The sequence below is a fragment of the Histoplasma capsulatum genome, genomic scaffold (assembly GCF_000149585.1).
Source record: "Histoplasma capsulatum NAm1 scaffold_6 genomic scaffold, whole genome shotgun sequence".
NCBI lineage: Eukaryota > Fungi > Ascomycota > Eurotiomycetes > Onygenales > Ajellomycetaceae > Histoplasma > Histoplasma mississippiense.
In genome coordinates, this window is record NW_001813977.1 from 1,602,621 (window position 1) to 1,619,174 (window position 16,554).

Consider the following 16,554-nt stretch of genomic DNA (forward strand, 5'->3'; position numbering starts at 1 on the left):
TACCCATTCTTGCTCACAACCACGCAGGTGCAATAGGGGGATAAATTTCCCCGTCCACAAAGTCTGCCGGAGCTTTCCCAGCAAATCCCTCCATCTTAGCTCTGAAGTTTTGATAAACGAAGGGAAAGGCAAAAAGAAAAAAAGGGAAAAAAAGGGCAAGCCCAAAGAGGAATATACGAAGAGTGCAAGCGCACAGATCTCTTGTTGCATGGATTCATCCCTGTACAGCCGTAGCTCAACCAACAAGTCGCGATCCCACCCTGCAAGTTCTGCTTAATTTGCTTCAAGCTCTTCTGCTGTACCCTCTCCTCTTCTCCTCCTTCTCATCCATCATCTTTTAATCTCTCGCTTGGCAGCTACTATTAATAGGGATTTTAGAGCGGAAAGAAATTGGCGCAGCGGCATGGGACCCAAGGAGAAAATATGTAGCTCATGCGGTCGAGCGCCGCATACTCGGGATGGTAATTCCTCCGTCCAACACTTTGCATAGAGGAAAATTATTGAGGCTTGAGTTGGCTGCCAACCAAATTATAGCTCAGCATAGCTCGCCATTTGCTTTAGATCCCGAGAGAGTGAGACTGAACTCGTTGCACCATGCTGAGCAACGATAAGGGATTCGGCTTCTCGTGGATGTGGCTGCGGCGCCGGTGGTGGCCCGGAGACTCGCATTTGTTAGTGTTGAGGCACGCTTTCTCGAAACCACCTGAAATCCCATATGGTGGAAGCAAGGTATAGCGTCCAGCGCTCCCCCTTGCTTCTTGGACAAAACGAACATGCCTTCTGCCAAGAATCTAGCGTCCCTTTTTCTCGGGATGCAGGTTCTGGGTCCGTCTTTATTGAGCCATAATCACAGTCGGGCTCGCTCTTTGAAAACCAAACTGGCCGGTTCTTGCGAGGAAATTTCAGCCCTAGGGCGAGGCTCTGCATGAAGTACACAAGAATAAATAAATTACCGGGTCAAAATTGGAGTAAATCGAGTTCCGAGGGGGATTCATAGGATGATTGGGGATATGACTCAAAATCGATCACTCGGCTAGCTGCGCGCGACCACCCAGCTTCCCCCTGCCTCTCAAGGCTTCTGGGAGTTCCGCTTTTTGGGTTGAATGGTTCGCAAAGCTCGAGGCTAATATTGTCAAGAACTCCAGCCAATAGCGGGCTAGATCTTGTTGGGTTCGTTATTGCTGATGGGAAGTGCCCACGTGATTCGCTAGATAATAAATAAGGCAAAAAAGAATTATCGCAGATGGCCTGCAAGCTTCTCCGCTTTGCTTGGTAGCCTGATATAGGGGTGCATTCTGTCGCTGCGTGAAAAGCTACTAATAAAACTGAAATGCATTTGGCTCGATTTGGGCTGAGGCGGAGTTGCAACATGATGATCATGCCAAAAAAGAAGCGCGCCTGCTGTCCGCTTAAAGTTCGAGTCCGTCGGAACGAACCATTTAAATTCATCTTTAAACTGATGGGAGTGTGCCAAGCGAGGAGGATCAATCACGATCGCCCCATGTGCAGAGAACGTTTACCGAGATCTGGCGTCGCCTTGCTTTTTCCAGTTTCCCGTGGCGACTGTTTATTATTGTCCGTTTCATGCAGGGCAATCGGTCCCCATCGACCCATAATTCTGGGGCAAGGACACGCAATTCTGTATCCCACCCATAGGAACTTGAGTACCAATCAATGCTAGCCCCGCCAGCTCGCAAGTCAGGGCATGTCGGTAAAAGTTATGGAACGACATAGTTCGGTGTAATCTGCTGTAATCAACAAGAAAAAATTAAGAAGCAAGAAACCCCAAACATATCGAGGGGAAACATGCGCCACAAATCTATTCCTTCCCTCACACCTGAGACTAGGCAGGATCACAACGACACAGTTCTTGGCTCATTGTGTTCTCAAGCGGAGCCCTTGCTTCCCTTTCCCGCCTTGGGATCTCGGATAACTAACCTAGCAGATGCAAGTCTGGCTTCTTTGAAAGCGTTCTGCCCTCTCTATCTGTGCGTCTGTCACACCACGGGAGAGCTATTTCCCCCTTGGCACGTATTGCTATCGATGCCCTAGATTCCCGAATGAATTTCCTGCACAAAGATCATCTCAGCTAGAAACTCCCCTTGGACAAATGGAGCCTTTTGTTGGTTTCATGGCTTGTAACCAACTGCTTCATACATCATCCCGTGTCGTCGGGTTAGAAAGTGCCAGCAATAATGGGCTCTAAGAACTCAGAAAGAGTGTTTGTTTGTGGATTTTGTTGAAATTTCTACCTGGTCATTGAGTTTGACTGCAGTGCCCCTCGGCACAGACGTTGTTTGGCAAGCCGACTGATAATATCCAAATGGTATAGCCAAGTTGTGATACGGTCTCCTCCCTTCTCAGTCGCGCTTAGTACTCACCAAGAGAACATGAGTTGCGGTTCACAAACCCCGCTCACAGCTTGCTCAGCAGGCGTAGTGAGAGCGTTGCTGTTGGACTTCGAATCCAAGGCTCAACAAGTGAATGGCTCTATTGATGTCATTCATTCATCCATTGCAAACACATCTCTCAAACTTGGTAACCTACCTAACGGGGGAACGCCAAGCTTGTCACAGGTTCATATTATTGATCGCCACGGTATCAAGAATATCAAGAACTCGGGATTGTTCGGGCCCCTGCCATGAACAGCAAGTGTTTCCGAGCATCGTTGTGTGTTGGCACTGTTCACTAGTGATCCAGTCATATTTCAATATCGCACGAATTCCATTTGAATTTAACTTAGCAGATCAGAGAAGAAAGTTAACAGAAAAGCAGAAAAGCGCAGGTTTACCAGCGGGCGGTGAAAAACGCATAAAAGGTCCTTGATCTATGTCTGGCTGACCTTTAATTTCTCTATCTGAATGTTTTATGATCAAGCCGGTAATAACGTACTGTACGAACAAAACAGGTACCAAAACAGGTTACCTAAGTGGACATGTGTGGGCTCCGTTCCAGAAAAACAAGTAGGTGGATAACGCTCTCCTTTCTACCCTTGTTTATTTCCATAAAACTGGGGGTGAAACGTTGCGGAAATAAAAAGGAAACAAGATTGAAGGGAGGCCGTACCCAGTTTGACCTAAGCACGGCCGTGTGAGATGTTCTAGATGCTCTTCAGGAGGGCACACGACAATAAAACGGAGGTTCTGTGGTCTCGTCTTTGTTGTTCGCCGGTCCGTGTTCATGGTCCAAATATACTACATAGTATACATCATAGTATGCAAAACAAAAGCGGGTTCGTTCTCTACCCTCCAAAAGTGGGACCGTCCAAGTAATAATAAGCGAGACGGAATGTCAACGATGGATGATTTATGACTTCCATCATTTTACCAGCAGTTTAAGAATTTATTGTATAATAAATTTGTGTAACCGTTCTGCATGGTATCTGTATAATTCCCAGCTATGACAGTGTTTCACTGGCAAAGAAGAGCTCCAAATTTGAAATGATGTTTCCGGCCTATTTGACGTGGTATTCGTATCGTCGGAGAGGTTCGTTTCAAGAGAGCTCAAAAACTTTCGGGTTATATATAAATAGTATTTAAACGCCCAGATTATGTCCGCGTTTAATGTACCGATTCTTTTGTCTTTGTAACTTAGCCAGGGGGTTTTGGTATGAAGTCTTGTCGGAACTAGATAAAGTCCGAATATTGACCCAAATACTGAATATCAAAAGAATAATTGAATTTTTTCTATTAACTCCAGTAATTACATGATATCTAGGCAGTATTTATAAGAAAGAAGATGCTTGAACATATGATAGGGGCAGTGCTGATATCTTATCGGAACATCCATCCGGTTTCCGATATTGTCACAATAGAAGATCCTTGTTAACGTAATCAGTAGAATCTGAGATATGATATATCACTTCTGACAAGTCTATAGAATCAAAGAATTTGCTGGTTTAAGAAATTGCATTCATCCTTGGTGGTTGGGAGCAACAATGAAAAGGGAAATGAGAAAAGTTCGATGAACATAAACTGCATCTTTTCCTAAAAAAAGGATGAAAAGTAATGAAAGCAAAGAAAAAAGATTGTCAATCGTTCAGGTACGTTTCACGCTTTCGAGGTAGATGACCCAAGTCGCCGTTGAATCGGGATGCACATGGTTCCCGATGGCAACGACTCGGCATGGGCGGAGGAGAACCCTGGAACCGTTTTCAAGCATATGAAGCTTAAATCGACAGCTTATTTCTTCCAAACCTATCCGAAAGCGTGCAAAAGGAATCGACGTTATATTCTAGTTAACCAATATGGATTTCGTCAAGAAAGATTTAAACACCCAGCATCCGTCGCGCCATCCGCCTTGGCTCCCAGCCAGTCTATGGTTGTATGGTTATTACACATTTAAACCCCTCCCTCCTCTGATTACAAGTTCTGGTGATAACGTTACTTCTTTGAACAGAGGATGATTGAAATTGAAACTTCTTCCCTTTCAGCTGAAAATTTTGACTTAGTATGTCCTTTCAAGCTCGATCTCAGCGATTAATTTGGAGACATTCAGCGAAATGGCGATATCGAGGCTCGAGACTTCGTTGATACGCGAAGTCCAGCACCGACTGAGATGCCTCTGGAAACAAATAAATTGAAAACGATTGGGAGCGATTCCTTGGATAAATTCTAACTGTTGCGAGCCCCCACGTCATTTAGACGAGCGGAGTTACGATTTTAAATGCTTACACTCCTTGGAATGAAATCACTCCCACGACAGGGTTCTTGGTGTCCTGGCTCACTTCACTTCTCTCACTCCCCCCATCCATTTCTCAATTATCATTCCCTTCCTCACTCATTTTGGTATCATTTCTGCCATTACGCCCATAGTGTGCTCGTTTAATCCCCTGCGGAATTGCACACTACTACAGCCTCTGCCAAGCGCAGATCTTCTGAGGATTTCTGCCTTGCTGGAGCCAATATTGAGCGCGTGTGGTTTTTCATCATTTCTTTGATTCCTTCCTTAATCAGTTTCAGCATCACTGATCGCATCAATTGCTTATTCGACTGCTTATTCGCGTCTCTACTAGCAGCGATACAATGTGGAGCTGTAGTGCTTTATTCGCTGCAGTTGTGGGGATATACCTATTGTTGTTGGTTCATGATGTTCTTGCAATATCAAAGCTCTCTGCTGTAGGCTCGAAATTTTTCAATGAAGAGGGTCAGCAGTTTTTCGTCAAGGGTAACATTTATTCTGGTCACCATCATCTCATTGGTGAACTCATTCTAATTTTTAGAGAAAAGGAATTGCGTACCAGCTCACTCCTAAAGACCCCCTTGTGGACTCGGAACAGTGCAAACTAGACTCTTCCTTGATGAAGGAGCTTGGTGCGAACGCTATCCGAGTCTATCATGTTGATCCCGATGGAGATCATGAAGAGTGCATGAAGACGTTCGCAGATGCAGGGATATACCTATTTGTTGACTTGGACGACTTTCCAACCCAAATCGAAGGGGTATGTACCATTGGCCAGCAGGATCCAAGAAATAGACCTGTCCAGAATGACATTTACTTATTTGACCAAAATCTGATAATCAATCAATCTCTGCAAATTAGAAATCCCCTATTTGGAGTCAAAGGCAATTCGACGCGTTCAAATTAACCCTGGATGAATTTCAGAAGTACGACAACACAGCTGGAGTCTTCGTGGGAAATGAGGTTCTCACCACAGCAAATGATTCCGTCGCAGCTCCGTATATTCTATCTGCAACTCGAGATATCAAGGCCTATCGTGATTCCAAGAATTATCGGAAGATACCGGTCGGTTATTCCGCTGCTGATATTGCAGAGCTGCGCCCTATGTTGCAGAACTATCTGGTTTGTCGGGAAGATGAATCAGAAAGATTAGACTTTTTTGCTCTCAACGCTTACGAATGGTGTGGTAAATCAACATTTGAAGTTTCTGGCTATAGCAACTTGAATGACCAAGCAGAGGGCTACCCCGTTCCGATTTTCTTTTCCGAAACTGGTTGCAATACCGTCCGACCACGCGAGTTCGAGGATCTCAATGCTATCCTTGGGCCAGAGATGACAGGGACGTGGTCTGGCGCGATGGTGTACGAGTGGATAGAGGAGCTGAATAATTATGGCCTGATTACATACGGGAAGCCGCCTGAAGGTGACAAGTCTAATCCGTCAGCTCTCGACGGTTTCTCCCGCCGTGGTACTCCCACCCCTATTAAACCAGACTTCACAAATTTGAAATCCCGTTTCGCCTCTCTGTCTCCCACTGGTGTTGAGCTGTCAGACTATTCCCGTCAGGCATCAAAAATTACAGCCCCGCCCTGCCCCAGTTCAACTCCTCATTCATGGGACGTCGATCCTTAGCGCTGACCCTACCGTCCATCGGGCAATCTGGTGTTGACCCGACGAATCCCAACTTCTACCAGAGGGGAATCCAGTGGGAAAGCCAGTGCTACACCGTCTAGTTCCAGTGCTAGGAATCGGCAGATGCCAATTTTAGGATTCGGCAACTCCTTATATTCTGTGATATGTTTGTTAGTCATCAGTGGACATAATGGCTGGAGGATGTAGGCCGATAGTAAAAGTTTATCATGAATAATAGTACAATACCTCCAGACGATATTCCGATTTTCTTTGAGAGTTTGTTTCTTCTATCTTCCAAAGAACGAGGGGGGAGGTCTCAAGTTTTGTTCGTGCCCTGAGATTTATCTACACCCTTTTTCACTATGTTGGGTCATCCTTATATATCCAGCCATCAATAGATTACGGGTTTTATCCCCAGTATTTTAATTAATAACTCTCTGATCAACATACAGCCAATGAAGAAAGTACACGGGTCCAAGTGTATTTATCGCTTTTTGGCAGACATCAACCGCATGATGTGAGCGTCACTAGGACCCACACGAGATACTCTGAAGTACAGTACAAGTCCTTCCTTCATACGATTGTAAGGCTCCCAGTATTTAGCATGTCAGTTCCACTAGGAAAACAATCATAAGATATATTGGAAACAATAGCGCGAACTATAAAGAAGAGCGAGCACACCTCTTGAGAATAGGTCTGCCAAAACGAGATTATCATGTACAGCACAAGCTGAAAACATCATTTTTTCCCAGACAGGTCCCAAGGATACTGTACCGCAGCTTTCAGTTGGTCCAAAACTTTACCTTGGACGCAAGTTTGCAACAAGTGATTGATTGTACGGCGCCAGCCACCGCCTCCTAGTCTTCGTGCTTGTAATTGTTTGGAGAGTTCTCATTTGCGGTCTATTGCCCAAATCAACTTCAGGTATAATCCAATATCAAACTGGTGACCAAACCAAATGGCTAGAGAAGATATGGAATCGTAATGGTAACGAAATTTAGCCCACTACTCACGGTATGGTAGAAACCCATTGGCATCGCCTTCCTGGCTTTTATCCGTTCGCTGGTGATGGTTCGGTACATCCAACCTTCATTCATTTCGTGAAATGCGCGATGTCTGGTAAATTCGTCATGGGCTTCCTTTTTCTCCATGAGCTTGACCATCTATATAAGTTGAAATTTTAGTTGATACGGAAGTGTTCCTTGGGATTTCTTTTTCACACCCCCCCTCTTTTAATGGACTATTTTAACGATATTTTGAAGAATTTCAGCATAATGATAGGAAGTTAATGGGTGTCTACTGACGTGTGCAAACCGGGGGTCGTTAGCATCCCATTCCATAGGACACTTCCTATCTTCGAGAAGACAACGCTTGAGCTCCTTTTCATGGGCAGCGCTCCAAAGGCGTCTGGCATCCGCTGTCCCCGTAAATTTAGTGGTGCGATTGGAGAGGACCGCGTTGTGGGTTCCTTCAGTAGTTTCGTACTTTGGCTTAGGTTCTTCTTTAAATTCGTTCCCGGGATTGATGTCCGTGTTGTTTCCGTATTTTAACAGCAGCTCTCTATCCCCTTCATTATATAAATGATACCCTTCCGCGTCACGCATCATGTCAGACACCCACTTCTCAGCCGTTTCTTTACGATTGACTTGGTTCATGGCTTCACTGGGGTTGGGGTTCTGTTCAAGTATCTCTTGAAAGAAGTGAACTTTTGTCAATAATTTACCTGGAAAAGTAGGACTGTAACATCCTCATTGATGGGTTTTACACACCGTCTGGTTGAACCCGCCAAGTCATGGCTGGCTGCCCTATAGAAGAATGAATGGAGATTTGGGAACTAGGGAGGATGAACAACTTAGAAAAATGTAGGCCTCTAAGTTGATGAAAATTAAAGAGTAGTGAAGAAGAGTGAGAGAGAAAATCGGATCAGCGAGAACTTGTCTTTGGGTGTTATATGACCTGACTACTCTGGAGATTATCGCCCAGAAAAAAAGAAATAGGTATGATAAATACGGCTCTTGATGTCACGGTCTGACTCAAGAGAATGTATTCACTCACGTTACATAAAGAGAACAAGCAGACATATATTTCATTGAGTTTTCCCATGAATATACAAAATGGAAATGGGATACAGAGAGCACACATTACGGTACACAAACAGCATATCGTGCCCCGCATTCGGCTTGCAAGCAGAAAGCACCCACAGGTAGGTGGGTATTTTTGAATAGATACCCATCGTTTCTCAAGTACTATAACAATCCGGCAGCTCCAACAATTGCACACCTATGCAGAGTGTTCATGAGCAACACAGGGGGGGAAAAAAAAAGCGAAAATAATTGAAAGGTAAGATGGAATATGCAGTTAAATAACAATGTTCCATCACCACAATGTGGGTTGTAAACATATCAACCAAAATGCTTAAAATGTGTCGAAAAAAGGGAAGGCCTGCAACACCAAATGCTTGAAGTCCAACCATCCTGAGGCACCAATGACTGAAATCTGGTATCGAAATATAAAATGAAAATAAGATGCTGGCGAGCCATGAATCATGCTGCGCGTCAGGATAAACCAACGTGGGAAGAATGCAACGTGGAACGTATTTCGATACAAGAACCAGCGGCCAATCCCCAAAACATCCATAACCCAAAATATGATTGAAAATTCTTTTCTGAGGAAGTGGAATGACTGGTTTATTCATGTAGGTCCGCAAGCTGCTGTTCAAGATCTCTTTTCCGCTCCCTCCTCACATGTTCACCTACAATTATGCTGAACAATCTCCTCAAAAGCTCTGCTTCACTCCATTCCACCTTCCCAGTTCCACCGCGTTTCCTACTGTCAACAGACAAATTCCGTCTGAATTTATCCACAATGGCAATTTGCATTTCTGTAATCCGACGGCTGTATACGCCATCAGCGGAATATATACGCTGACCTAACAATTTTTTTCGGCCTAGAGTCTCGATATAGCGGAAGGAACCCGGGGATCGTTTTGCCTTGTGGTATAGATGGCGCAGTGCGGCATAATGGTCATCTGTGAAATAGCCTGAGATTGGCAATGCCTTGTGTTGCGCGTGCGGTTGTCTTTGTTGACCTCTAATTCGAGGTTTTGGCTTCGGTATTAATGGAGAGGAGAATTGGGTTCCGGCGTCAACTGTCATCTGGTTGCTGGATTTATGAAGGTATTGATGGGCGGGAGAGCCTTCCGCTCGAGACTCTGTTGGTGGTACTTGTAAATGGCCATCTTCAGCAATTGGTTCCTGTACTGGCAATTCCTGAATCGGAGAACTGTCAATTGGAGGAGGCTGAGTTGGTGGACTTGAAACTAAATGATTTTGAGTAGGAGACCCTTGAACAGACGCGCTCTGGATTGAAAGACTACGGTTCGGGGATACAGCGAACGCAGATTTGCTGACTGCTTCTGGTTGACTTCTTTCAACCTTTCGAGAGACTGGAGTGGTAAGCCACGATGGAGCAAGGTCTGTCAACTTGTTGAACCAAGATAACGGACGACGCTCCTGCTGTGCTCCGGTGGGAGTATACGGTTCCCGATCACGCTGGTCATCTTTGCGGGCTCGAGGGGTCGAGTTTTGTGATTCTGATTTGGAAGTTATTTGCTCTTCATCAACTGGATTGTTTCTTGACGAATAAACCGAATTAGAGGGCAATTCCGGATACAAATGGCCATCCTCCACTGGAGTCTCGGAATATACGTCGACATTATCTGGACTCGTGTGGCCTATATCAATTTTGCTGCTTTCAGGTGAAGGAGCCCATGGATGATGGATAGCATTAGCGTCAGAGGTTTGGTCATCAGTGTGGGAAGTCTCATCTCGCCTGTAGGAAGCAACGAAGGTAGGACTCGAGGGTATTTTAGGCGTAAGTTGCAGGTCCTCAAGCTGTTCAGACGGGTTGGATTTGCCTTCAGAGGAAACATTATTCACCAGATAAAATCTCCTTGTGGCGCTTTCTGGAGAGCCCAGTAATGATGAACTTTCAACATTTTGTTCTCTGAATCTTGCGGTTTGGCTTTTCCCGCTGGGTAATATAGGATATCCATTGGTGCGAGTTGTCCAGTATGGACCAGGCCCAGGAGTTCCTTCTTCGTCTTGGCTGAGATTAACAACGTCTCCGTTGCGTTTCCACGGGCTGGGAAGAACCCTCCGCGGGGGCTTGATAAGTTCCTCCCGACTAAGTTCGATGAATGACGCTGACTCTGACTGGATCTCAGTTTCACGAGCCTCTTGCTGCCATATATCGTCGTAATCTCCTTCTTTCGTAGGATCGTTTTCATTGTGTTCCTCGGCCCCTTCATTGATTGGATTATCGCTTTCTGAACTACCTCGGTCACTATCAATAACAATAACCTGGCTCGAATTTGCCTCCTGTATTTGGTGACTAATTGCATCTCTCTCACGCTGCCACAGTGCTTCACGTCGCGCCATTTCTCGGCTAATCGACAGCTGGGGAGATTGATTTTGGTTCCTGGGATTACTCGTAAGTTGCACAGAACCCCTATTCAGCTTTCTCTTTGTTCGTTCCTTCGCCGAATCCGAAGATATCCATTTCCTTCCAGAACTGCTCCTTTCTGGATGCCCCACGATTTTTCGCTCATTAGTTGCAAAGCCATCTGGTGTCATTGGTGATATAGTTACCGGTCCTGGTTCATCACGCCTTCTTCTGCTCTCAACCTCTCGAAGCTTCGCAAGTTTTTCCCCAAAGCGAAGACCGGCACGTAGTTCTCGTTCTGTCTCAGCACCAAATCCCTGAAAGAGTGCATCCAGACGTTTCTTTACAGATTCCGAATCATCTACTCGAGTATGGCCTGGGCTTGAGAAGGGGCTTTGCAGCCGCGAATTCCTCCTACGTCGATTAAGAACTCCCTGAAGCGCAATACCCGCTCTTATTACTCGTACTAACTTCACGAGTCGTGTCTTTTTAAAAGGCCGTGAGGACTGAATGGCGGGTTCGGGGGGCTGCTGTGAGGACGAAAACCCTGTTCCTGGAGTTTCATGGATTTCTGGTGGATCTCTTCTCATCTGTGGTGATAGTTGTGACTTTGGTTGAGGTTGTGAAGAGGACATATATCCACTACCTTTATCGGAATTGCCAGAAGCAGATAGCTCAGAGTGTCGAGCTTCAGATATCGACGAGCTTAACATCTCTTTCTTTGACGCCTTCTTCATACTGTTAATCATTCCTTGGTTCACGGCTCTTTGAAACGAATTACTAAGCTGCTGGCTCGCCGAGGGCAAGGTATTAAGTGACACCATGCTGAAACCTTCACTTTCTAGAATCGAGTCAAATTCTCGATGTTGGTTTGTTGGGTCACTTAATGGCTGAAGGACTGGTTCGTGTTGTTGTATTTTTGGACTTGAAGTATGGCCCGTAGGGATGTCGGTAATACCTTCTTCTAATAAGGATGACGAGGTCGGGGTAGGATATCCTCTAACCTGTGGACCAGGAGTATGCCCAGCATCGATTGTGTTTTCGGGAGTGAGGCCGGTATGTAATCGTGGAGAGTATGGAGAGGAGATAGAGCTCGTGGGAGCATCATGAACTGAGTTTTCCACTCCGTCAGGATTTTGCGAGCTAGTCCTCTCATTTGGCGATGGCGACGATCTATCATAACCGCGGGTAGGAATAAAATCAGGAACGGGACTCGGGTCAAAACCCCCTGGAAGTGTATTATCGGCAGCGGCGTGGTTGGTTCCTTTATCTTCCGTCGCAATGTCCAAAAAAGGATCTTCTTCCTGCATCTTTTTCCGTACCGAATCGGCAAATGTGACTTTATTGTCTATCACATTGCCTTCTTCCACTGTAGCCTGGCTTTTCCTAGGCCTTCCTCGCTTTGTCTTTTGAGTAGTGCTCGTATTTCCTGACGGGGTTTCAACCCTGCTTCGTCGTTTTCGAGGTGTTGGAACCCGTTGCGACAGGTCCGATTTTCCCGTTCGTCTTTTTTTAGGGCTTCGCTCCGAGGGGCTATTTTCATCTTTTAAAGGCACTTTGGTTGTTCTTCCTCTTCGCGACTTCACATTTGATCGCATGCTCACTGGAAAATTCTCATCACCCTCATCTTGTTCTGCCTCGACCGTCACTCGGATCCTCCAGGGACTGGTATTACCCTCCGAATTTAGCGTTGCCGTCTTCGTTGGGGATAATCTATGTTTGCCATTAAAACGCCCGGATGGAGTAGAAGGGAGAATTATATCTTCAAATCTAATGGACCGCGCGCTCCTCCCATCCTTAGTGGGTGATAGGCTCCTGATAGGAGAAACGGACTTTCGTGGCGAAAAAGTGCTTCCGCGTCGCAAAAAGGGTTTCGTCGCTGAGGAGAGGATATAATCTGGGTCGCCGGGGTAGCCCAGTGGATCGGGAGACGAGCTATCACTCTTATCATCCATTGCGACTTTGGACTCGCGATCCGGAGGGGTTCATTAGGGAGATTTCCAAGTGGAAATTGAGTCGCGGCTGTCGGGTAGGGATTTGTCCGGCTATTCCATCAGGGCGATATATTGCACGCCATAGATGATGGTATAGTCACGTTGAATCGCCAGGGAAGATAAGCCATTAAACATTGGATAATTTGATCAGACAGTTGTTATGCATCGTCCACAGAAACGCCACACTTGCTCAAGTTATGGCCCTGATGGATTGGGCGACTTTGCCTATTCGGGATCGTGGCACGTGCGCTTTGTTTACACCTGTTCGGAAATGGAAATATTATATTCCGTCATGACGGATAAAGTTTCTGGCTCACAACTCTTACAATACCAAGGAAGGAAATAAGTGGGGCACTATGTTATGCTTCTTTTCTTCCCGCAACCTACCATGGTACCCTTGTGAATTTTATCGAACATCGATTTAATCTTTTGAACTTTATGTCTGTATATTCGATGTTTCCATGAAAGCGTATCGAATTGACAGCAGTATTCTAGTGCCAAACAAGATTTTGCGCGACAATCCTGGACCTTGCAGCTTACCAGCAACAACCTTTCTTGAAATCTGAAGATCATTATTGGTGCGCAAACAATATTTCAGAAATGATGACGATCTCATTTGTGGAGTGCCAAATGACATCGCTTGGCGCAGTAGCCACCCAACTACAGTTGCTATTGTGCGTGGTTTTAACTCGACGTCCGAGTTTTTCAGGAGGATGCGCATCATGTATCGGGCCATCCTAGGCGACGGAGTAGTTTATTGCTCCACTGAAGCATATAAATACACCTTTTATTACACATAAACTTAGAGAGAAGCGTATAATAACGGGGAATATCCCATTCCGTTCCAGAAATCAACGGATCCGAATCCTTGTTTCCAGAGGGAGAAAAAATTAATCAAAATCAGGTATCCAAGGCGGAGATCTGGTACATTCACCAAAGGCTATCTGAGCCAGAAGCCGGCACACCCTGCATGGGCAAATGTACAGTACCACCAAAAGGGTACAAAAATGATGACTACATTGCAATTTCACTCAGGCTTTGTCTTCCCGTGTAGAAACTAGCCTTACCATGAGTGTATTGAGTTCGGCTTTTTTGTCTTCTATTCCCTGGAAACGCCCAATCAATATTCGACATCATCGCTAAGCCTTTCTATTCCATGGTATCCCTGTTGCGCCTGGAATGTCACTAAGTGACTGATTTTCAGTCTCCCCTCGCGTTTTCCCTCCCGTTGGAGAAGGCCATGGAATGCTAGAAATTATATGGCGGTCTTCAATTTTTCCTCTCCTTATCCTCATCTATCATCCCCCCAAATCTCATTTTCACCACCTACAGTCTCTTAGATATCATTATCACTTGTCTCCTCATCGTCCCAATGTATATCAAACTACCCGCTTTACTTTCGTCCGTGCTGCTATTGGGTGCTCCTCCCCTGGCGAGCTCAAACCCTACTACGTCGTCAGACCCATTTCAACCTTATGTTATTTCTGCGAAGAACATTCAAGCAACATTAATTCCGTATGGTGCCACCCTAACTTCACTTCTAGTCAACGACCGCGATGGCAAGCAACAGGATGTTGTCGTCGGTTACGATGACCCGAAACAATATAAAATCGACACTGAGACCAACCATACGTATTTTGGCTGCATCGTAGGGAGATACGCCAACAGAATCAAAAACGGCTCCTTTGAGCTCGACGGTGTTAGGTACGACATCACAAAGAATGAAAACCATGACACCCAGACACTGCATGGAGGTGTTATCGGATATGATCAGCGCCCTTGGACGGTGGTAAATCACACTGAAAACTCTATCACCTTCAGTCTCCTCGACACCTGCTTTGAAGGTTTCCCAGGTGAAGTTATCACATATGCCACCCTCAGTGTTCGTTCTTCATGCACTAAAGACGACACAAAATGCGAAACCAAACTGACCGCAAAAACGGTATCACTTGCCTTAACGGAGGAGACACCCATCATGTTGTCACACCATATTTACTGGAACCTAAATGGGTTTAAGAAGCCTAACGTGTTGGAGGATACTACCTTGCAGCTGCCGCTGTCAAAAAGATTTATAAAAATCGATTCCTCCGCAATACCAACAGGCGAACTCGTAGATACCGCAACGGCATTTGGCGGTGCCCTCGACTTCACCCAGCCCAAGCTCATTGGCAAAGACATCGCCTCGGCTAAGAATTGTGGTGCCAATTGTACAGGTTATGACAACGCATTCATCATTGACCGCCCCAATAGTGAATCAGACTGGACCTCGTCTCCGGAAACTATGGCTGTCGTTCTGAGGATGGCGTCCCGGACCACTGGGATCAGCATGCAAGTCACCACGAACCAAAAGGCTGTTCAAATCTATAGTTGCAATAATCAGAACGGGACTATCCCTGTCAAGAAATCTCAGACCAACCGGAATAAAATGGAAGGTGGTCACGAGTATGTGGATGTTATCAACAAATATGGCTGTATCGTCATCGAGAAAGAAGACTGGATTGACGGTATCAGCAACCCAGAATGGGGCCAGAATCCATACCAGATCTATTCCCCAGAAACAGGACCAGCCGTGAACTGGGCTACATTCACTTTTGGAAATATTTAAAAATGAACTTTGTGAAAGTTGGAACTGGGAGACTTGTACAGCGAAATCAGCTTATAGCCTTGAAAGGAGGGAAATGTTGCCCTATCATATTAATCTTCTTTGTCTGTTTTCTTCTGCTCTTTCGTCTGTTCTTTTTCGTCCCCCTTCTTTTTAAAATTCTTTTTAATCTTCCTTTTGATTCTACCTATTCCATTAATCGGATTCGCATATTGTGGCCTGTAATTCTTAATGAGCCTGGTTCCAGGATACAAATATATATTTCCAAACCTCAGTATCATTAATTTCCTTTGGAAACCCCCTGGCGCCATCTTGAATTATATAATGAACAATTACATTGTTTATGACATATATAAAAGAGAACTAAATACTTATATTTAATATACAGGGACTAAAAAAAAAAAATAATTGACAGGCCTGAAAATTATCACTACTATGCGTAATCCCAAGGAGGCCCCCTCTGCAATTACAGATATTGCTCGTTGATAACTTGCTGAACAAAACTGTGCATTATTTTTTAGAATGGGGATAGGATTGTTTACCGAAGAGATAAAGAACGAGGTTTCAGATGGCTTTCATCCCATACCCTTTGTCATCCCCTATCCTCCCTTAGTTCTCTATTTTATTCTCACTTTCTTCCTCCAAGAGCAACAACCTAATACATATGCGTAATTTGAATTGATGCCGGATCTATATGTATATGCACAATGTACAGTACATATCCCTCCCCAGGCTCAATTTTGCACCAAAGCATTGCATGCCAAGCTTTACTTCCAGACTGAATACTCGATGATGGTGGCATAGGTTCAGTCAGGTTTGGGTGGCCCATATTCCGATGTTGTTTTTGAAAGATGAGCATTTGTCTTTTCACCTATGTATAGAACTCATCCTCTCCACACATAGTGCGCAGCTCGTGCTCTGTGGGTAAACTTCTAAGTCTGTTATGGAGAATCCATTATGTCAGTAGAACTAAGTCGAGGAGTTAAAATCGAAGCCATCCTGAGCTGACAACCAAAATCTGATGAAGAAAACACACCAACGCTGAAAACAAAAGTGCAATAGCGAAGTCACAACATACTGGGTAGGATAGTCATCCGTAGTATTCCCTGTCATCTCCTGCTTCAACTTCAAAATTCTGTAAATCTCCCGCACGAGGAAAGACATAAATTCTCCAAGTTGTTTCCGCGCGTCCATAACCCCTCG

The 16,554-nt window shown here is 45.1% G+C and overlaps 3 protein-coding genes across 3 annotated transcripts; 2 read left to right on the plus strand and 1 right to left on the minus strand.

Moving 5' to 3' along the window:
* Positions 1-4,098: 4,098 nt before the first annotated feature.
* HCAG_06804 (conserved hypothetical protein) lies at positions 4,099-6,312 on the plus strand (the record flags this gene model as incomplete). The annotated part of the gene is made up of 5 exons (XM_001539149.1): positions 4,099-4,323; positions 4,644-4,705; positions 5,015-5,166; positions 5,256-5,440; positions 5,542-6,312. 5 exons carry the CDS (start codon positions 4,099-4,101, stop codon positions 6,310-6,312), a joined length of 1,395 nt encoding a protein of 464 aa, XP_001539199.1.
* A 2,415-nt stretch (positions 6,313-8,727) lies between these two features.
* Positions 8,728-10,751, minus strand: HCAG_06805 (predicted protein; the record flags this gene model as incomplete). The annotated part of the gene is made up of 2 exons (XM_001539150.1): positions 8,728-8,808; positions 9,069-10,751. The coding sequence occupies 2 exons, from the start codon at positions 10,749-10,751 to the stop codon at positions 8,728-8,730; spliced, it is 1,764 nt and encodes a 587-aa protein (XP_001539200.1).
* Positions 10,752-13,817: 3,066 nt separating this feature from the next.
* HCAG_06806 (conserved hypothetical protein) lies at positions 13,818-15,354 on the plus strand (the record flags this gene model as incomplete). Its single annotated transcript, XM_001539151.1, has 3 exons — positions 13,818-13,830; positions 14,294-14,631; positions 14,713-15,354. 3 exons carry the CDS (start codon positions 13,818-13,820, stop codon positions 15,352-15,354), a joined length of 993 nt encoding a protein of 330 aa, XP_001539201.1.
* Between the last annotated feature and the right edge of the window lie 1,200 nt (positions 15,355-16,554).